Source organism: Calliphora vicina, chromosome 4 (genome assembly GCF_958450345.1).
Source record: "Calliphora vicina chromosome 4, idCalVici1.1, whole genome shotgun sequence".
Taxonomy (NCBI): Eukaryota; Metazoa; Arthropoda; class Insecta; order Diptera; family Calliphoridae; genus Calliphora; species Calliphora vicina.
This window is the reverse complement of record NC_088783.1, coordinates 93,605,701-93,629,274: the sequence shown is the minus strand read 5'-3', so window position 1 is coordinate 93,629,274 and position 23,574 is coordinate 93,605,701. Positions and strand designations below refer to the sequence as shown.

The 23,574-nt window shown below is 34.8% G+C and overlaps 1 protein-coding gene across 1 annotated transcript in view; it reads left to right on the top strand.

Annotated features, from left to right (window-relative positions):
* The window catches only part of Cth (Cystathionine gamma-lyase), a 94,275-nt gene that overhangs the window by 29,403 nt on the left and 41,298 nt on the right, over positions 1 to 23,574 (top strand). Inside the window, exons 2-3 of the mRNA XM_065509899.1 lie at positions 13,942 to 14,138; positions 14,199 to 14,289. Of these exons, the coding sequence (XP_065365971.1) occupies positions 13,942 to 14,138; positions 14,199 to 14,289 (288 nt within the window). The remainder of the gene's footprint in view (positions 1 to 13,941; positions 14,139 to 14,198; positions 14,290 to 23,574) is intronic.

Below are 23,574 nucleotides of genomic sequence, written 5' to 3'. Positions count from 1 at the left end.
ATATGACAACAAAGAAACATATGCAAATGTACTAAGAAACAACCAAACTCAGACGCAAGTCCGGCAACCACAAAACCAAAATATGAACCCAGAGGTTAGAGAGCAAACGCCAATTTTCAATTTTACCAGACTAGAATCTACAATAGAAACTCTTGTGCAATCGGTAAATAACTTTACAAACTCAATGAGTAACATGATACAAGAAATGCTTAAGATGCAATCAATGTTATTGCAGGCTGTGCTTAACAGACCATGAACTGCCTAAGAATATGTTTTTGGAACGCTAACGGCATTCGCCAACATAAAAACGAACTCGAGTATTTTCTGAAACCCATTTGATGTCTAGAAGTTTATTTAAGATAAATGGATATGTTTTTTATGGCACAAATGATCCAAGAGATAGAGCATGTGGAGGCTCTGGAATTTTAATTAAAAGCCGTATCAAACACCATTCAATGTGTGATATTTGTGAAGATTATCTTCAAGCTACCACAATCTGTTTGGATGATTGCTACAGAAACCTATTAATTTCGTCGATATATTCACCTCCAAGGTTTTCGATTACTGAAAACAAATATGAACATTTTTACGAATCACTAGGACCCCGATTCCTGGCAGCTGGCGATTATAATGCTAAGCATACTCACTGGGTATCAAGACTTGTAACCCCGAAAGGTCGCGATTTGTTTAATACAATTTCTAAATTGAATTTGAATGTGCTGTCGAGCGGAGCACCAACAAACTGGCCTACCGACCCAAGCAAAATACTCGATGTCATTGATTTTGCAGTTACAAAAAATTTACCAATGGAACTAATGCAGGTTAAACTTCATTAGAATTATCCTCGGATCACTCACCCACCTTTGTTACTCTATTGAACCCCCTAGAAACAGTATCCCCGACTGGTCACTCTGCAATATCAAGCACGAAAATAAATTGGTTGAAATATAGAAAATATATTAGCACACACAGTACAGAAAATATATCGTGAGATATCAATATCTCACTCAAAAATTTTGAACAAAACTTTAAACTTGCTGTTGAACACGCCACTCAAATAACCCAACAAATAAGATACAATAGACTCTATTCTGCAGACATTGAACAGTTATTAGCTGAAAAAAGAAGAGTTCGTCGAGAGTGGCAACTCTACAGATCCCCTCAACTTAAAACGGAGCTTAGAAAATGTCGCAAACGCCTCAGTATGCTTCTTCACAAACGCAAAACTGACTCAATTAATAAATATCTGGAGAACTTAGATGCCACCCATTACTCAATTTACTCTCTATTATGAGCAGACCTCCTCTACGTAATTCTAGTGGAGGCTGGGCGAGAAACGATACTGAAAAAGGAAACCTGTTTGTTAGTCATCTAAAGAATGTAGTTTCCCCAAACGAGTCAACCCATATGGTGCTATGGAATTCAATTATGGGGCACGGCCTCAGCTTCTAATATTGAAAAAATTCAAAGATTCCAAAATAAAATATTACGAATGATAACAGCAGCGCCTTGGTATGTGAGAAATATTAACATTCATAAGGACCTAGGTGTCTCCCTGGTGAAAAATGAAATAAAAAAACAAGCGGAGTCATATTTGAAAAAGTTAGAAGTTCACCCAAACCCACTTGCACGAACATTAATGAGAAGAAATGGCAACATCCGACTAAGAAGAAGGAATCCAACAGACCTGCGCTGATGATAGGATCTATAAATTAAACATAATTTTTCGTCCAACTGTGGTGGGACGTAAATAAAAAATAATATTTAGATTTAAGATTTGAACAAATTATTGATAGTTCACATTATTTTGTGAAGATACAATAAATAAAATATGAAATAAAAAAAAAAATGTATCGTGAAAAATTTTCGACTACGCCAGCAAAGTAAAAGAATCATATTGTAACAGATTCTGAAGCAGCCTGTTATAACAACTGTCAAAAATCACAGCTGTTTACAAAAATTCATTTAATTTTATTAATGCGGCATAAATAAAAATTAATTAATTTTTATACCCTTCACCTTCGTGAGAAGGGTATATATAAGTTTGTCATTCCGTTTGTAATTTCTGCATTTTTCATTTCCGACCCTATAAAGTATATATATTCTGGATCCTTATAGATAGCGGAGTCGATTAAGCCGTGTCCGTCTGTCTGTCTGTCTGTTGAAATCAATTTTCTGAAGGCCCCAGATATCTCCGGGATCCAAATCTTCAACAATTCTGTCAGACATACTTTCGAGAATTGCTATTGCTATTTAAAATCAGCAAAATCCGTCCATAAATAACGGAGATATGAGCAAAAATCCGAGACAACCTCTGAAAATTTCATCAAAAAACACAATGTATTGCATGCTTTGACAAAAAAGCAACAAAACGTATGTTTTTGGATGTGCATGCTTTGCGTATTTTGTTTTTTTTTGTGTTTTGTTTCTTTTGGCGTTGTTGTTGTTTTTTATACAACTATACGTTTGTTTGGTTGTGTGTTGGTTTTTTTTGACAAAAAAGCAACAAAACGTATGCTTGGATGTGCATGCTTTGCGTATTTTGTTTTTTTTGTGTTTTGTTTCTTTTGGCGTTGTTGTTGTTTTTTATACAACTAAACGTTTGTTTGGTTGTGTGTATGTTTTTTTGACAAAAAAGAAATAAATCGTATGTTTGGATGTGCATGCTTTGAGTATTTTGTTTTTCTTTTGTGTTTTGTTTCTTTTGGCGTTGTTGTTTTTTATACAATAAAACGTATGTTTGGATGTGTGTTGGTTTCATTGGCTTGCGTATTTTGTTTTTTTCTTTTGGTGTTTTGTTTCGTTTGGCGTTGTTGTTGTTTTTGTGTTCTTGATAAATTTATGATGCTGTACGCTGAAAGTGGGCAATGTACATACATATATACTAATTATAAAAAATAATAATGCATCCACAACAAAGGTGAAGGGTATATAAGATTCGGCATAGCCGAATATAGCACTCTTACTTGTTTAAATTAATATATTGAGTGTGCGCTTTTATTCAGAAGAAGATGACGATTTTTTAAAGGTAACACTAGAACTTAATTTACGCCTTTTAGCAGCAGTTTCATCGTTTTCTTCGATTAAAATAATATCAAACATTTGTTCAACCGAGATATTTTGCTTTGGAGAAACACATAACGGTCGCTTAAGACCGAAAGGTTCTTTGTGTTGTAAAATAGTGCGCATATTAAATAAATTTACTGCAGCCTTTTCTAATGGTGAGACTGTTTCAAATTTCCACTACCTGTTGCATGACTTTCGGCCTTGTGCGCCAGTTTTTTAATTTAAATTTGAAGTCCGCCCATACCTTCAACCAAACCTCCCTGTACGGAATGATGGTCCAATACAATTTAGGTCGTCTGCGATTTCAATCCACTCTTTTTTATGTTTATTTTATTTAAACCTTTATTAATGCATCTAGCCAACTTAAAATATTGTGCTTGCGTCGTAATTTTTAATCTAAACGTTTGAAAATCATCTGAAAAAAATTGTATGTAAAATTTATTACTTGTTTCTACTCTTGTCGTGAGTAAATGTTCTAACGACAGTATTTTCTGTTTTGACAGGCAAATACGCCAAACACGATACCGTTTTAACGGGTAGTTTGTAATAGATTTGTATACAAAGTCGTATTTATTGGCGTTTTCGACAACCACGATACTATTTTATAAAAACGCTCAATAAACGACACAAAAACGCCAACTACGATAATACCATATTCACACGACGGCATTATTCGTCATTCACGCTCTCATTCGTCATTCAACCCCCAATTACGAACTGAATTACATGATTCGCCATACAAAATTTTAAAGTGCGAATTACCTTGTTCGTACGTAATTCAGTTTGAATTACCTTATGAATTACGAACGAATGACTGTCATCTCTAATTTTTATCGATTATTTATGTATCAAAATCAGCTGTCCAAACAAAAATGTCAAAACAAAATAAAGAAAAGCCACGCAGCTCTGCCATTCTTTCAGCCCACACCTCTAATAAAGCCCGCTCGCTGCCCAGGTCCCACTTGCTTGCACTTTCTCTTTTTTCTAATAATGAAAATAATAATTAAATTATATTTGTTTAATTAATAATGCTACAATTTTATGTTTTTACTTACCTTTTTATCCATTGCCAAATTACAAATTTAAAATTCGCAGCAAACAAACAAAATAAACAAAACATGTAAACAGAAGAAAAAAACAACAAGAAGAAGAAATAAATAAATGTCAAAATGAATTACGAATGTTGTCGTGTAAACAGGTTGATTCGCAATCGTAATTCCAAACGCGAATTAAGTAATTCAGACTGCCATGGAAACATGGCATAAGGGTGAATAATTAGCGGGAAAAAAGTCTACATACAATGTGGCATCTTCCTACATCAAATAGAATATTCACCCTTATCGTTGTTGGCGTATTTAGACGACTGTCGTATTTGTAGGCATATTTAAAATTCAATTGTATCGTGAAAAATTTTCGACTAAACCAGCAAAGTAAAAGAATCATATTGTAACAGATTGCCTAATTTTATTTGATTCTGAAGCAGCCTGTTATAACAACTGTCAAAAACCACAGCTGTTTACAAAAATTCATTTAAATTTTATTACCGCGGCATAAATAAATTTTATTTATATTTTTTTTTAAATAAAAGATGACGATTTTTATTACCAGTAACACTAGAACTTATTTTAAGCCTTTTAGCCTTTAATCGTTTTCGATTAAAATAATAACCGAGATATTTTGCTTTGGAGAAACACATAACGGTCGCTTAAGACCGAAAGGTTCTTTGTGTTGTACAATAGTGTGCATATCCAATAAATTTACTGCAGCCTCTTCTAATGGTGATAACATAAACTGTTTCAAATTTCCACCACCTGTTGCATGACTTTCGGCTTTGTGCGCCAGTTTTTTTAAATTTAAATTTTAAGTCCACTCATACCTTCAATCAACCCTCACCAGGTGCTTCAGAATCAAATACGGAATGGTGGTCCAATACAATTTATGTCGTCTGCGATTTCATTCCACTCTTTTTTATGTTTATTTTATTTAAACCTTTATTAAAGCCTCTAGCCAAATACGTTTTCTTTTCAATTGTTTTAACCAACTTAAAATATTGTGCTAGCGTCGTAATTTTTAATCTAAAAAGTTTGAAAATCATCTGAAAAAAATGTTTAAGTAAAATTTATTACTTTTTTTATCACTTTTTCTACTCTTGTCGTGATTAAATTTTCTAACGACAGTTTTTTTCTGTTTTGACAGGCAAATACGCCAAACACGATACCGTTTTAACGGGAAGTTTGTAATAGATTTGTATACAGAGTCGTATTTATTGGCGTTTCCGCCAACCACGATACCATTTTATAAAAACCCTCAATAAACGACACAAAAACGCCAACTACGATAAGGGTGATTAAAAACAAAGAGAGGAAAATAACCATTAACTTTGTTGATTTATTTAAATTTACAAGTATTACAATTGTTTAAGTTGAAAAATTGATAATTAAATATTTTTTTATATACATATATCCTTGAAAAATCGAAAAAAATGCATATTTTAGTTCGAAATATAGTAGTAAATAAAATAAATGAAGCTAGATTCCGAAAAAAGCGCCCCAAAATTGGCGGAACACATTAACCGACGAATGTAAGTATAATATTTTTGGAAGTGATGTCCAATCCAAAGTTTGGAGAAAACTGAACACTGCACTTGCTCCAAAAAATATTATACATACAGTCAAACATGGTGGAGGCTATCAGTATAAAAACATATTGAATAAAATCTCAAGGCATCTGTTGATAGCATGGGCCTGGGAAATCAATAGATTACTGATACTGGGCACGTTTTTCGAGACTGGCTTCTTTACTATGCCCCAAGACAACTAAATTCACCACCCCAGTCACCAGACTTAAAGCCAATAGAGCACATATGGGACGTTTTGGAAAACTTTGTTCGAAAATATTATATTAGAAACATTAAAAACCGCTCTTATTCGTGCATGGGCCGAAATAACACCTATTACAGTGAATTTGGTGAAATCAATGCCCCCTCGACTTCAAGCAGTTATTGATGTACAAGATGGACCAACCAAATATTAAAAGTTATTTTTTTTTACTAAATTTTATATATAATTTTGAAATAATATTTTTTTTAGCTGTATGTAGACTTTTTTCCTATGAATTTTTAATGTTTTTGTAGTTATTGATTTTATTATGTAAATTAATTACTTTTTTATTTTATAAATAATCTTATTTATTAATGCCTTATATATTGACCTAAACATTTTTTTAATTTTCTTCACAAACTCTCTAAAAACCCTAAATCAAAGGGTGTATGTAGACTTCTTTCCTGTACGAAGCAAATATATTGTTGTGTGAGTTTGGTTTGGTTAAAGGCTCCATTAAGGCCTAATTAGTTTGTACATTCAGTTCCGTAACGATTCAGCTGTTTTGTTTTTACCTTAGGGAAAGTTGTGTATGTCGTTAGTTTTTCTGTAACGTTGCCGTTCTGTTGCGGATGAATCTGTTGACAACATAATTTTGTCCGCAACCTTAAGTGACAGCTAAAACAGCTGATATCATATAAACACAAAAATGCTAACAATATGAAAGCAGTGGTGCCAACATTTTTGAAAAGGAAATATTTATTATTAACAATAGAATAAAAAATATAATATTTTCAAAAAACATTGAAATTTAATAACAATATATGTATGTATTGATAAAAATGTCCACAATAATATGTTGACATTAGTCTTTGCGTTCTGTTCTGTGCCGTTCTGTAGGCTGATATTTTGTAGTTAGTTTTTCCGTAGGAACGTATCAGCTGTTTTTGAAATAATATATAGTTTCCCATTTTCGCGATCTAGTAGAAACCCACAGATAGTGTGTCACCGTATAGCTTCTTCCATTTATGAAAGATCACTTCATGTGAGAATCTTCCAATAAAATAAAAATTATTTTCTTTTTCGAATCAAACATTAAGGCCCTAATTTCATAAAACGCAACGCCTCCATTTTCTTTGCGTTGCATTAAATTACAGTTTGCAAATCACTGCGTTCAAGCAAGTGACTGCTCGCGTTGTAACATCTGATTCTTACGTTATTGTGATTGCAGTTGTTTGAAATTGTACATTTTATACAACGCTTACTTTTTTTTGTCACTTTGATTGTCAAATTTAACGCTTCAATTTTCTTGGCGTTAGTTTAAAAAGTGGTCAAGTATTCTTAAAAAAAATAACAAATATTTAAACATTTTTAAATATAATTGTTTCTGAAATAAACATACTTATGTAACTACTTTAGGTTTGGACTAGCATCAAATGTCTGCCAAGTACCGCAATTCTGTAAGTTTTTATATATTCCTACCGATGTCATTAAGTAACGAAAAATGTCGGTTGCTCTGACGAATTTAATATTCAGTATTTGAAGTTAACGACTTCCCTCGGTAATACATATTAACGACGAATATAGTTAAAAATATAAATTTCAATATTTTTAAAATTAAAAAAATCATTTTTATTTATTAAAATGTTCACTGTATTTTCGTGTTGGTAGATAAAATTGTAGTCATGTGAATAAATAATCGCATTTATATTTAAAAATCAAACACCAGCTCCCCCAAATACATATATTCGCGAATCCTACTGAAAACAGAAGAACAAGAGTTTTTTTTTCTAAAAATCAAAGTAACCCAGTGTAATCCATATGTCTATGCCACACATCATTGATTCAGAATTTAGATATTTGTTGTTATAAGGACCGTCGAAAAATTCGGATGAATTTCCTTCTAAGAAAACGGTCTTAAAAACGATTTTTTAGCATTTTATAAGTTTATACTCGTATCACATCGCTAAATAAATTGCTCATTAGGAAATTTGAATATAGGTATAAACATTATACACTCCAGAAATGTATTAAAAAAGGATATTATGCCCCATATAAAAGTTGCTCTTAAAATTCGAATACTATTTTTTAAAAGCAAATGATAATTAAGGCAAGTTAATTTGTATATTTAAAACTCAAATCAGTCTGTATCTAACGAACACAAAAAGGTTGACCAATCGTACTTTCAAAGAATCCGTATAATTCAATTCGGAGTATCTCTTAACGACAAAATTTTATCGTTAAAAAGTTACAGAATTCCGGTACTGAGATTCCACAAGTATCGTTCTCTACCCCAGCAGAAAACTTCACTTTTATGTTTTTAATATTTATTTTGTTATATTTTTGTGTCTTCTTTGAACAAATATTTTATGGATTCAAAAGTAAATAAACGCCATACAGCGGTTTGGCTTACAGCATTGCCAACACGATATAAGTACATCTTTTTGTATGTTTTTATTTTAAATTTTATCAACTTATACAATGGCAACCACGGCTACGTAGAGATTTGACAATAGAAGTGACATCGTAATATTTCGGCGTTGACTAAACGCAATGCCGTAGTGATTTATAAAATTTTATATTTTTTGTAACGCGTTCACAACAGCGTTGGTGAAGCGTTGAACGCAAGTGATTTACACAACTAGGGCCTAAGCGTAGACTGAAACAATAGTTTGAACAAAGTTTGTAATTTTGTTTCTATGATTTTATTAATTCTCCCCATTGCATATTACCTAAAACTTATATACAATTATTATACTTTAAGTTATACTACAAATTTTTTTATTGAATATATTTTTTTTTTCATATGTTTCTTCTTAATTAATTTTTTTTTAATTTCTATGCCTACTATATATATATTATTAATTTTATGTAAAATTTTTAGTTGCGTCGTTAGTGCTTCGATTTGCATAGTTTTTGTTTCAGTTTACGTCGCATGGCTTCGAAGTTGCGTCGTTAGTACTTCGATTTGCGTCGTTAATATGAAAATGTTTGTATTGAAAAATCTATTTTTTAAGCAAAAATTATGAATCTAGGAACCAATTAAATGAAAATCAATACAAATGTATGGAAAATCGTGTTCCGTTTTACGTCGTTTCGGTTTGCGTCGCGTTTCTTCAGGCCCAATTAGCGACGCAAACCGGGGTATTAGTTTATTTTATAAAATATTCAATGTTTTTATTCTTTTGTAAAAAAAAAGTATTTCCCTTTCAAAAAATGTTGGCATTGTTAGCATTTTGGTCTGAATATGATATCAGCTGTTTTAGCTGTCACTTAACGTTGCGGACAAGATTCTGTTTTCAACAGATTCGGTTTCGTAACAGAACGTAACGTACAAACTAATTAGCCCTTAAATCTGGTTTAATGCCACAATACCAGCGTTGTTAACTTTTTTTTTTTATTATTATTTATTTTCAACAACCTAGCCTATTGGCCATAACCGGTTATAAATTTCTACTTAAAAAAATAGTTTACATTAAAAAATTTTAGTATAAAATAAATTAAATAATTATGATATAAATTAAATAAATATTATAAATAAAATTGAACAAAGTCAAAATTTAAACTCCAACATATGTATTACATTATACAACATCATTATTAGATAATGATTCTTTAATTGATGTCAGTTAATTAGCAACTTGATAAGAAAAACTAGTTTCCACTAGAAAAAAAGAAATTTGATAAGTAGGTATATGTGTAACAGAAATAATCAACCAAATAAAAGAGAAATCAAGGTACTCAGTACAACCTAGAAACTATAAGGGCCAAATATATGTATATATAAATATTAGTCACTGAATGTCTATTAGTTGATACCACCTTCAGATATATATATATTAAATTCATATATATATATATTAAATTCATATATATATATATTAAATTCACCGGAAAGGTAATTATCACAGTCCACAAATCAATGTCTACACACTATCCGCAAATTAAACTTCAATACTATTTTTACTATTTATACTATTTTGGCGCCTCAACCAACTGCACTAGTGCAACACGTAAATCAAACACTAAATGTAATTCAAACACCACGACAGCTTACTAAACAACACTTCATGAATTCACAAACATAACACAGTCAAGACAGTCTCATAAAATCCACAACAACGGAATGGAAATAAATTAACATGACAATGACTAAGAATGCAGAAAATCATATGATAATAAAAAAAATCCATTAACAATGCATACATCAACTACCCCATAAAGAACCACGATTGATAGTAGTCAAAAAGCATAAGAGGATCAATGATAACCAAAACTTTATCATTGCCAAATCAGAGTTAATATCTGCAGAATATATCAACATATTAGCAAAAATAACTGAAAGACAACCTGACGGAAAAGAAAACAAGCTGAATAAATTACAAGAAAACAAAGCAAATGACATGACTATGAACAAAGAAAAGAACAATATTAAGATTAGCCCATCAAAAACTTAAGAATGAGATAGCAGATGGGAATGACATTATTAAGAGTGCCGTCCTGATGATCAAGACCATTCCCTCTCTATAATCAATCTGAGTTTAAAAAAAACATTAATGAAATTTCAACAAACCATACCATATCAATGAAATGTTATCTGTCTTTATCAATATAAAGAAAATATTTGAGGCAATGAAAATTCAACTCACAAGTTCATTACAATGACATAACCAACTACTTGCAATCTACAATACATTCACTCAACACAACCAAATCCAGAGATAGCAGATGGGAATGACATTATTAAGAGTGCCGTCCTGATGATCAAGACCATTCCCTCTCTATAATCAATCTGAGTTTAAAAAAACATTAATGAAATTTCCACAAACCATACGATAAAAACTCTTATGTGCAATAGATATCAATGAAATGTTATCTGTCTTTATCAATATAAAGAAAATATTTGAGGCAATGAAAATTCAACTCACAAGTTCATTACAATGACATAACCAACTACTTGCAATCTACAATACATTCACTCAACACAACCAAATCAACCCTTACATCATATTGGAAGTTGCTAAACAATTATCAAATAAGGAAGAAAACTGCTGCAATATCATCAATGAATTTAGATCAATATCACATGCTATTATCAGAACAGTGAACATCGCATAAAACTCAACCCAGAAAACATATACAAACCAAACTTTAAAATTACAAAAAGCACCAAATTCATGAAAAAAACACTTATTTCTAGTAAAAAAACACTAAGAAAAATAGTTTCCAATTTTCAAAGAAAATGTGTATATGTTCCGGAAAAATTTAAGAATTGTTATAAATTAAGTAGATCTAACAGATACAGTTTAGATTCTTGAACAGCAACCTTGGAACTAGTGATGTCACCATTACTTCTGGAACCTTTTCAAGAAACATTGTTGTGATTCTATAACATTTTTTATAAAGAGTTTTTAAGGAACTAGTTCTTTGGTAATATTTACATATATTTTTATTCCTCACTACATCAATAACAAGGACACATATATTAACTTCGAAATAGCTTCTTGGAACCAATCTAACAAATTTTTAATATATTTAAAATAAATTATGTATTTTTTGTGCAAAATTATACCAGAGCCTTTAAAAATTAAAATAATTTGAATCAAATGTTATATAATAAAGTATTTAAAATACTACTAAAATAATAAAATTATTTCATCGTGTTCATTATAAGAGGGATTATTTTGATTTGTTGATTGTTTGGGTAAAGTTAAGTTCTTATTTTGTGATAAGTTGAGAGTTTCTTTTGTTCTTTAAGTTGGTTGTTGTTTGCATGGGCTTTAGTCATTGAACGTGTTAATACTGTTGGTATTGGTTTTGTGTTTCTTGATGTTGGATTTTTGTGTTTTAGAATCTGCTGAAATTGTTTTTGTAATAATAGATGTTTCTGTAATATTTTTGGAGTTTTCTGAGTTGTTTGTAGGCTGTAAAGTTGTTGTTTTATTTAAATTATTTTTTTCTGCATTTGGTGCTTCATTTGTTTTCTTAATGCTTGTATTTTTTATATTTTTGTTGTTTTTGAGTTTTTAGCGTACGACTGTTCTAGTGGCTTATTCAATGTTTATGCTTGGTATTTTTCTTTGGCGATCTTTAAAGAGCATTTTACTTAGGTTTTTATTTTAAAAATTTTTTTTTGTTGTTTGAACATTTCGCATTCTTTAGCAGAAGAAGATGTTCTTCAGAACAGTTAACGCATAAAGTTCGCCTACACTCAGCTGGTATATGAGGGGGTAAAGCACAGTTTTTTTTTTCGCGCGGGGGCATCCCCCATATTGTTTGGACCTGACATGATCACTATATTATGATGATATTTTAGTTAATTACTATATGCAAGAAAACTTTTGGTGTTCACCGTTTTTAAAATGTAAGCAAAAAATAAAATAATTGTAAAATTTAGGAATGTTTAAGCAAAGAACCGCACGACGCAAGAGTTAGTCGAAGACTGTGACTAAAAAACCGAAAATAAAAATGAAAGTTATTTTGGACTAACTATATCAAAATGATTTTTTCATTTTGAATTTTCTCATACCGAAACTTAAAGGTGTTGCTAATTGGTTCAGCCAACCTTTTTTTATTATAAACATTTTCTGTTTGGAAATGAGGCTGCAAAATTGAGTTTTTAATTTTATTTGGAATATATTGAAGAACTTTTGTTTTAGTAAATGGAATAATCGAAAAATTTAATTATAATTCTTATAAAGTGAGAATTGCATCATATATAAAAGGAAGAACTCTTAATAATTCTTTATCACAGAAAAATATTAGTATTCATCAATATAAATTGCACGTAGAGCAAAATGTCCAGCAGTAATCAATTTCATGATTTTGTACAGATACTTCATTGAATGACGATAGCCGAAAACGGATTGCAGATTTGAAAAATTTGTCAAAATGGCATATGGAGCACTTAAACCCAAGGACTACGATATGTGTATGATTGTAATTATTATTATTTATAATTATTGCGTAACCATATGTTTAAGTTACCATTCACATAATTGCAGCAATCATATACATATATGATTGTAGTAAAGCAGAACCCCGCCGATATTGGCTGTCGCACAGTGTTATTAAATTACTTTCACTTTTATCTAATTTAATTTCTATAACAACTCTCACTTAAAAGAAAGCAAAAGCAATGCTGTATAATTGTTACTCTTATTTATTTACAACAACAAATTGGACAAACACAAAGGTAAAAACCATAGGGTAACATAGAGACGAGATGTAATTGTCAAAAACCTATCTCTTGCAACAACAAAATACATGTAATTCAATGTATTTTGTTGTTGTATCAGTCATATGATTTGTTGTATTTTTGCTTGACAAATCGGAGTATCTCGTCTCTATGTATAATTCTCTATGGTAAAAACTATATATATTGTGCACATCTGTGAATAAATACCTTTATAATGGTATATGTTTACCCAAATTAAATGTTACTGTGACCTTAAAATCAACTTGCCTATTAATATATACTAGGATCGCCTGGTGGTCAAAATTGACCACTAATAACAAAATTATACAGTTACTTTGAGTATACGCAAAAATATTTTTCACGTTTGTGTACAAATACACGTGTATTTAGATGTGCATACACATGTTGTTGTTGTTTTTCAAACAAATTTAGAACGCTTTTTAACACTTTTATGGAAAGAATTTTAAAAAAAATTATATTGTGCACATTTAGAGAAAATAATCTTTTAAACCATATAGGTTTCATCAATATTGGTGGACAATAACATACTTAAAAGTGTATCACAAAAAAACGTGTGGCCTATTTATATATAAGATTACACACTATTTAACACAATTATATTGTTATTAATACAACTGTATAATAGAAAAGAAATAATACTTTCGTTAGATTTATTTTATCGATGATTTACCAAAAATTTAAATATGAATTAACTTTGCTAAGACGCGTTTCACATTAGGCAATTATCTAATCAATTTTTTAGGAGAATTTTCGAATAAAGAAATTAGATAAAATGATATTTTTGTGAGCAATATGAATAAAATTGGAATACTAAATGTAAATTTCTTATCCTTTTAGGGGTTTGAATATTCTCGAAGTGGAAATCCAACACGTAATGTACTAGAACAATGTTTGGCTTCATTAGACAATGCTAAATATGGACTGACGTTTTCTTCAGGATTGGGAGCTTCTACTGCTGTACTAACAATGCTTTCTTGTGGAGATCATATAGTTGTTGGTGATGATGTATATGGAGGCACAAACCGTTTGATCAGGTAATTTTAAATAATACTTAAGAATACATTAAATCGTACTCATTATATATTTATTTTTAGACAAGTTGCCTCTAGATTAGGTATAGAGGCAACCTTTGCGGACTCAACTAATTTAGAAGAATTCAAATCAGCAATAAGACCCAATACAAAAGTAAGTTTATGCTCCATTTTCTCAATCTGTGGTTATTTAGTTTAATTTTGGAAGGGGTGTACACTATGCGCACTTCCTCTCGGAGATCTTGTGATCCATTGTGATTCCCTTCAATAGAAAGAATAAAAGAAGAGTCCAAAACCGCCTGGTAAAAAGAAAAATATGGAAAGAGTTCGTTATGGATTTGGAACGTCCCTTAAATAGCCACCCTATACCCTTAATGAAACCTAGTATGTTGCTCAGTTTACAGCCAGCAACATTACCAATTTCGTCCAGAAATATATTTCCTAGCCGTTTAAGTCTGTGACCCTGTATCCTTTGTGCCATTATCCCATTTACCCTTGAAGACTCCAATTGATACCTACCAGTATATTGTACTGCGGGCAGGTCATACAGTATCCTAGTATGACTTGCCCGCAAGGTTTTTACCAAAGAAGACTCTGATAGTCTGAGTAAATCCCTTGCTGAAAGTTTAGGATTATATCCAAGGATGCCTGCGGGAGGCTGCCAAAGGCACCTGTGATGCCCAGACATGTACACCTTTGAGCTTTATTGAGTATAACCCTGTAACTACGTTTCCTTATTGCCTCCCACCACACTGTGCAACCATAAGTAATAATAGGTCTAACAACAGATGTGTAGATCCAGTTAACCATACTTGGTCGCAAGCTCCAGTTTTTGCCAATTGAGTTCCTGCATGTATAGTCGGCATTGAGGCTAGAGTGTCCAAAAAAACGGCAAATTTGAAAACCCGGTTTCCGGTTTAACCGAAATAATGTGTTTTTGAAAAAACCGGTTGTTTGGCATCAATCCAAGTTTTCCAAAATTGTTATAAAAATAAAACAAATTTCAAGTTTAAATTAGAGACGAAGATCTCTTTTTATTGTTAATAAATATTACCTCGTAGAAGGAGAAAACGCAATTTCTTAGTGAAATGCACGTAGTGCTTATGTCGAAGACAATTTGACAAGTGTTTTTTAATGCTAAAATAACAAGCATAATTTGGTGGCAAACAATATTTAAGGACCCGTTAACGGTTTACTCGCTAGAATCTAGTGAAATACTTCCAGCAAAGTTGCATAAAAAAGGAAGCAACAATAAATTCTAACGTTGTTAAAAATAGTATAATACGTTTAATGTAGTTATTACCAAAAGGATGCAACATAAACACCGGTTTTGATTATTGTCTTTTAAAAAAACCGGTAAAACGGTTTCGGTTTTGTCTTTAAAAAAATCTGTTTATATTATATTTTTATTTAATATGAAAAAGGTCTCCTTAAATTTATTTTTATTTGTGGACGCTAATAGGAAATGTGTTAAGAATTGTGTACTAAATCTTCGGAAATTTAGCATTTTTGAATTTTTAAAGCTCTATCTTTCTGCAATTATTCAATATTTTTAAAAATGGTATCAAAGTTTTTCATAAATATGTTTGATTGAGCTTTAGAAAACATATTTCATTAAAACCGGTAGAACGTCTTACAAAAACCGGTTTGTCAAAAAATCGAAAAGTTAAAAAAACCGAAACCGGTGGAGTTTATAAAGATGAAAAAACCGGTTGACCGGTTTTCGGTTTCGGCTTTGGATATTCTAATTGAGACGCTTCTTTAATATTTCCTGAGTATTGATTTTCCATGACAATTTATTGTCAAGGAATGTTCCTAAATACTTGGTTCCCTCTGATAAACTCAGCTCAACGCCGTCTAATTTGGGCAAATTGAAGCTCTCTACCTTATATTTCCTGGTAAATAATACCAATTCTGTCTTTGATGGGTTTACACCCAACCCGTTCGTATTTGCCCAGGACGAGAAGTCGCCAAGCGATTCCTGCATGATGTCACTGATAGTGGAGTGAAACTTTCCCTTGATCAGTATCACCAGGTCATCTGCATATGCGACTATCTTCCTACCCTTAGATTCAAAGAATAAAGTTTACCGCCAGAAGCCACAAAAGAGGAGAGGGAACTCCACCTTGTGGTGTGCGCCTGGTAATCCGTCTTCTAATCACATCGTCCCCTAGGGTTGAGTTGATAATCCTGCTTTCCAGCATTAAGATTATCCAGCTCACCAGGAAGTCGTTAACCCTAAGTTTTATTAAAGGCGCCTTCTATGTCCCTATTCTTCAGACTCTATACAACCGACCACCTCATGAAGCGCACTCTCAACAGACTTACCCTTGAGGTAGGCACGTTGAGCGTTGCTAATGAGTATCTATATTGCTTCTTAGATGTAGATCTATCAGTCGTTTTAATGTCTTCAGAAGAAAAGACATTAGGCTAATAGGTCTGAAATCCTTTGGTTTCGAGTGGCTGGCCTTACCGGCCTTAGGTATGAAGACAACCTTGACCTCCCTCCACCCGCTCGGTAGATACCTACTACTGAGACAACTCTTGAAGATATCTGCCAAAATAAATAGCGCAGTATCCGAGATATTACATAGCATCGACGGAAATACTCCATCCGGACCTGGTGATATATACGGGTCGAAAGTTTTCACCGCCCAGGCTAGTTTTTCCCTAGTGACTATTTCCTCAATTTGTCTAGAGTCGTGACTAATACACACAGGTATATTAACCCGCTGGTAGTCATCCCTAGTGCCTATACCTTCACAACCAGGGGCAGAATTACCGCATTCGATATCGAGTAAATTCAATCGTAATTTTCTTATTTGAGATTACGGAATTCGTACATTTTGTTATAATTACGATATCGAAATTATTTTTCGATACGATAGTTCATTCGATCACGAATGCGGTAATTCGGCCCAGGAAAGTGTGTTTCCATGAGCAGGGAGAGTGTTTCCGAGCTGGATTCCGTCCATGAATTGTCATCTCTTTGAATATACACTATGACCGGTGGGGGTTTGGTTAAAATTCGCCGAAACCTTGACAGCTCATTGACGCTATCAACGGATTCACAGTAATTCCTCCATGAACTCGGCTTTGCTCTTTTCAGATCTCCCTTGTATTTATTGAAGCACACCTTATAGTTGTTCCAGTCTCTTTGTAATCCAGTGAGCTTCCTGTTAAATGATTTCCTGTCGACCTCTGTACGCGAAGTTCCTTAGTCCACCATTTAGGCTGTTTACGCCTGAAAATGTTATTGGACATGATGATTCAAAGCTCTCATTGAGTAAACGAGTGAAATTGTTCACCGTATATTCCAAATTGGATGGTAGCAGTTCACGTGGAGTTGACTGCTCCATCCCAATACGAACCTTGTCATGAAATGTTCCTCAATTTGTCCGCCTAGGATACCTAAATGGTGCCCTAGCAGACGAATTGAAGTCCAAGGTGAAGGTAATCCGAAAAGAAGCAGTCCGCGGATACCCTCCAATCTCTAAAGAAATTATCATTGTGGTTCGTCAATGTCATGTTTATAACCGCCTGCCTATCTTTGTTCCTAAACATGGGCATTAGGGCTATAACTATTGACAATTTTTGCAAATATGCAAATTGGAATAGAGCATAAAAAATATGAAAAACCACGGGCTTATTTTTTTCGCGGTTGTTAGAAAAGTTCACACACCAAACGCAATAAAGTTTTTCATTAAATGTTTTCAATTATTTTGAAATACAATACATTTTATTCCTTCGTTACGCTGCTTTTATAATTAATAACTGCGGACATACTTCAAAAGATAATTTCAAATAAGGGAAGTATCCCTCAAAAAAAAAGTCCAATGAAGTTTATACATATTTTAAAGAAATTTATACTTAAATAATAAAATAATGAGATGGCAGTGGGAAGGATTTTACAAGTACTGTGGATTCGGAATTATATCATGTTGCAACATTTGCTCGGAACGTGCAATAAAAGTGATGCAGAACATTCTTCCATTATGAAAATCGGCAAGAACTTTAAATTTTATTTAAAAAAAATAAAAAAATTACTAGATTATTGACAGTTATAAAATCAAAGATGCACTAACATCTTTGTTTATATCAGCACTGCCCCACAGGCTGTGATGGGCATTTGCATCACATCCCATCACCAGGATAGCACCTTTCCTTTTTGCATATGCCGTCAGCTCCAGCACATTGCCTGGTGGATCTGCTACCTCATATGGCATATACATCGAAGCAAATGCCAGCGTACGCTCACCTCTGGTTTCTCTGTTGACAACAGTGATGTTACCGCACCTAAAATAATGATAAATTAATAATTTAAGCTCTCTATTTGCCAGGATACACGTTCTCACCTTGTCCTCAGTGGACGGGATATACAACGTGTATCCCCAATCCGTAAACCTTATTTTGATTAATCCAAGTTTCTCTGATCAGGGCCACGTCAGTTTGGGATTTGGTGAAAAAGGTTGTCAATTCTGTCTAGGCCGCTTCACAATTCTGCACCACTAGCAGCCTCTTTGGTAGTGTCATGTTTCGAGTACCAAAACCTGACAGTGCCAAATCCAAAATTGACAACCCCTTTCAACTTATCCAAAGATTCGAGAGATTTACAATCCACTGCGAACCGAAAATCCCTCCCGTTATTCTCCTTACACACCATCGAGGCTAGAGACTTCCATTGGTCTATAGCAGTGTCGCTCAATATCACAATTCCCTAGCACGCGTGGGTTGCTCGCAATTTAGCGAGTTCACTCGGAGGCCTTGTGGCCCATTGTGATACCCTTAGAAATACTATTCTCTTATGCTGAAAATTCGTACATAAAGTGAGAATAGTTTCCCTCCCTAATTTCGTTGACTATGTGATTCCTGTGATCCCCGTGGGAACCAACCGGTACTTCTAATAAATCTGATCATATTTACTAGTGACACATCTCTGAGACAGTCCAGATCATGGAAAAGAGCTCTACCAAGTTGTAGTAGTCTATGCTCTTGTAAGGCTGGGCATTCACATAGAAGGTGCTGTACCGATTCCTCCTCCTCTTCATCTAAACAACTTCTACAGTAGCTATAACGTGGGTAACCCATACGTTCCGACATATGTCCAATCATACAGTGCCCAGTAATTATACCCGTAAGAAGCCTGATCGAATTCCTGCTAAGATACAAAAGAGTCCTAGTTCTATCCTCTGTCAGATTGGGCCAGAGCATTCTTGATATTCTACACTCAAAGCCCATTCATCTATCAATCTCGATACTGTCACCAGGGGAGTGTAAATATCCCTTTGCGCTAGAGATACGTCCAGGGACGACCCGTTGGTTGCGCACTCATCAGATACTTCATTTCCCCGGATGCCCTCGTGTCCTGGAACCCATATCAACTCGACGTGATGTTGTGTCAGTTGTGCCAGTGATTTGATACAATTGAGAAGACATTTCGACCTGATCACATTGGAGTTAAGAGCCTTGATTGATGCAAGGCTGTCCAACTAGATATGTATAGTCGAATTTTCGAGATTCAGTTCCCGGATTCTTCTCGCGGCTGTATCGATGGCATAAATCTCTGCCTGGAAAACCGTGCAGGTATCGGGTAATCGAATAGACATCAGAAGGTCCAGTTCATCTGAAAAGATTCCCTAGCCCGTGCCTCTTTCTGTCTTTGAACCATCAGTGTAGATTGAGATCACGTCATCTCTTAGGACAGAGTTCGCGGCCCAATCATCCCTTGTCGGTATTCTGGTCTTAAAAGTTCTGTCAAAATTCGGTGTAGGTATTATGTAATCCGTTTCCCGCCCTATGATTGGCCTGCCTATCTTTTGTAGGAAGGTGCCATGACCAATACGATCATGCTTTAGTCCGCTCGACTGTTTAAGTCGTAGAGCAGACTTAGCAGAAATGCATTTGATATATATATCAAGGGGAGTTATATTTAGCATCGTCTCTAGACTGGCCTGAGGGGTAGAATTCATAGAGCCAGTAATTGCAAGACATGCTAATCTTTGTACCTTGTTTAGAATAGAAAGGTGAGTCTTAGTGTCTACCAATCTTCACCAAACAAGAGCTCCATAGGTCAAAATAGGTCTTATGACCGCGGTGTATATCCAGTGTACAATGTATGGTTTAAGACCCCATCTCTTCCCAAAGGTTTTCTTTCATATATAGAAGACACATAAAGCCTTCTTCATTCGACTCTCAGCATTACGTTTCCACGAGAGCTTAGAGTCCAAAATTACGCCAAGATATTTGGCTTCGCTTGAAAACTTCAGAAAAGTACCATCCAGTCGTGGAGGTCTGAATTCTGGAGTTTTATATCTTCTGGTGAAAAGAACCAGTTCGGTCTTGGCAGGATTAACACCTAGACCGTTTTCCTTGGCCCATGAACGCTCAGAACGCTGAGAGCTGATTCCATGAGTTCACTTATTATGGGAAGAAACTTACCCTGAATAAGAAGCACAACGTCGTCAGCATATGCGACTACTTTGGTACCTATCCTGCTGAGCCTGAAAAGGATTTTATTTACGACAAGATTCCACAGAAGTGGAGAGATGACACCACCATGTGGTGTGCCTCTTGTCACAACTTTCCTTGTCCTACCAATGCCCATATTAGAGTTAATGGCCCTGCTCCTAAGCATATTTTCTGTCCAATTTCTTATCCGCTGATCAACACCTAGGTCACCCAATGCATCAACTATTGCGGATATGTTCACATTATTAAACGCACCCTCTATATCCAAGAAAGATGCCATAACATACTCCTTTTTGTCAAGTGTCCCCTCTATAGTTCCGACAACGTCGTGCAAGGCAGTCTCCACCGACCTCCCTTTAAGGTATGCGTGCTGTGACCTACAGAAATTATCAGGGGAGAGGATGTTCCTCACATGGATATCGACCAATCTTTCCAGTGTTTTCAATAAAAACGATGACAGACTGATCGGTCTATAGTCCTTGGCGGTACTGTGGTTTACCTTTCCCGCTTTGGGGATAAATACCACTGTAACCTCTCTCCATTCTTTAGGAATGTATCATGTTTCCAGGCTAGCATAGTAGGCTTCCCTTAATGACCTGGATAGAAACTCTACCGAGTCGTCCAAGTCAAGTGTACCACTTAGTCCATCCATTGCTGGAGGTGGTATGGTGTCACTAAGATTACTGAATTTGACCCAGTCGGTTTTCCTAGGATTTCTAAAGGGTTTTTCCCTATCCAGTGTAAGCTGTATCGTAAAAACTATCCTGTGGTGATCGGAGAATGAGCACTCGACTGAAACTCTCCAATCAAGAATTCTAACTGAGTCAGTGTTCCCTACCAAAGTAATATCAATGACCTGCTCCCTGATCCTATTGAAGAACGTTGGTCTATTACCCCTATTTAGGGTTTTTAATTTCCCAACTTTTTTTGATTCCCGGTAATCGGGAAATTTTTTTCTACATTCCCGGGTACTCGGCTATTCCCGAAATATATAATGATACTGTAAATTAGGAATATTTTAGCCAAATTTCATATAAAAACTTAGTGTTATAATTATTAAATATCAGAGCTTCGAATTAATTAATAAAATTTGAGCTTAATTCACTAAAATATTAATCCGCAATTAAAGAATGTCAGCCTTTCATTCCATAAATCCATTCCTAATATTTAATTTCATTAATTTTAAAGTTAATTAATAACAGAATTTAGTCAAACTTTGAATGATTAAATTGTTGTTAAATCAAATCATCTACAAAATTAGTTGAAAAAATTGTACTAGATTTGAATGAAGAAAAATTTAATCATTTAATAAATTTTTGAAGCTATTTTGTTACGGATTTGAAGAAGAAATTTAAAGAAATTAGAATGATTCAATAAGAAATAAATTCTATAAATAATGAATTCACTTTTTTAATTTTCACGCCTTGCAAAGAACGCAGGAGTCGGAGGGAATCTGAACCGATTTTGATCCAGAGATACTTGCCTTCTCCTTTGTCCCTCGAGCGTCCTCGTTTGATCGTCCAGTCCTCTGTGCCAAGTTCCTTGTTCTGACGCTTTATAAGTGTTAGCGTGGCTTCGTCCTCCAAAAGAGGAGGAGGAACCCACACTCTCACCGTCGTCGAAAAGGTACTTGATCCAGTGGGACGATTTCGATTCTTGCATTGGGCCAGAGTTCGCCAACTCCTCGGATACAGTTTCTGAGAAAGCCTAGAGCCTTCTTGTTACCGCACCCGATGATCTTGACACCCTTTAACCATTTGGCGCCGTCGAATGCAGTGAAGGAATCATCCTCACTGCATGCGAGTTCGTCAACTAGTGCCCGCAAGATCTTCTCCAGAAGCAGCCATCTGTCCGTAGTCATTTTCCCATCAGGTTGACTACGATCAATGATGGTTACTTGTAGCTCAGGTGCTGATGATAAGCTAGTTGATGGTTTCAGCCGCTTACCCTCAGACACCTGCGTTTCACCTGACCTTTGCCGCTTAATACTAGGCCTGCTAGCTGGACCTTTGGCAACCGTCGCGATTCCTCGAGTAGAGGAGATTGCGGACAGCACCTTGGGTGTTGTGCTAGTAGACTTCGTCGTGCCGCATTGGTCATCACCTCTCTTTGGTCCCGACGTGGCCCTCTTTGATGTAGATGGGCGTACGTCAAGATCCTCCGAGACGGTGATCGTGTTCGGTCCAGTGCTGGCATGGGGCACATGTTTAGATGTGATCACCTGCCTGCTCTGGTTTGAATCGGTCGTAGTCTTGACTGGCCTGACCTCCACAACAGTAGTATTTAGCATAGCCTCATACTTCTGTATGTGGTAGGTATGTTTACCCCGTAAACGCTTTTCCCTGGTGGTCAAGGACGCGGGATCTCGTGAGTCCAACGTCCTGACATACCGGAGAGAGCGTTTGTAGCCCGCCAACCTTTTCCGTTCGTACTGTTCTGAGTCCTGTTTCTTGTTTTTCTGTTCTGTGTCTCCCTTTGCAGGGTCATGGGCCTCCGGATTGTGTACGGAGGACACCATGAGTAAGTCCTCCTCATCAGTCTCATAAAGGTTTAATCCTTTCAGACCTGAGAGGTTGTCGTCACTGTCGTCCAAAGTCACTCTTTCCTGTCTTGTCAAAAAACTGTTCGGTCTGTCGTTAATCCCAGTAGCATCACCGACTACCAGACCCGGGATATTCGTCTGATTCGTCGCAGTCACAGTAGCTCCAGTGGCACTCAGACCTGTGGCTTCCGCCTGAGTATTCACGTTACCCTTGGAGATTTTAGCACCCTCGACCAAGGACCAAGGGCCGTCTTTATTTTTTGACATTTCATGGGGGGGGGGATTTTGGCAGTTTATACCTCTACCATAGGTAAGAAAAAAGACACTGCCGCTCCACAGGAGTCAGACGCAGACCATGATGCCGCTCAATGTGAGTCAGACGCATTCTGGATTTGAATTTTTTACCAAAATCATTCGGACTGACAGAAC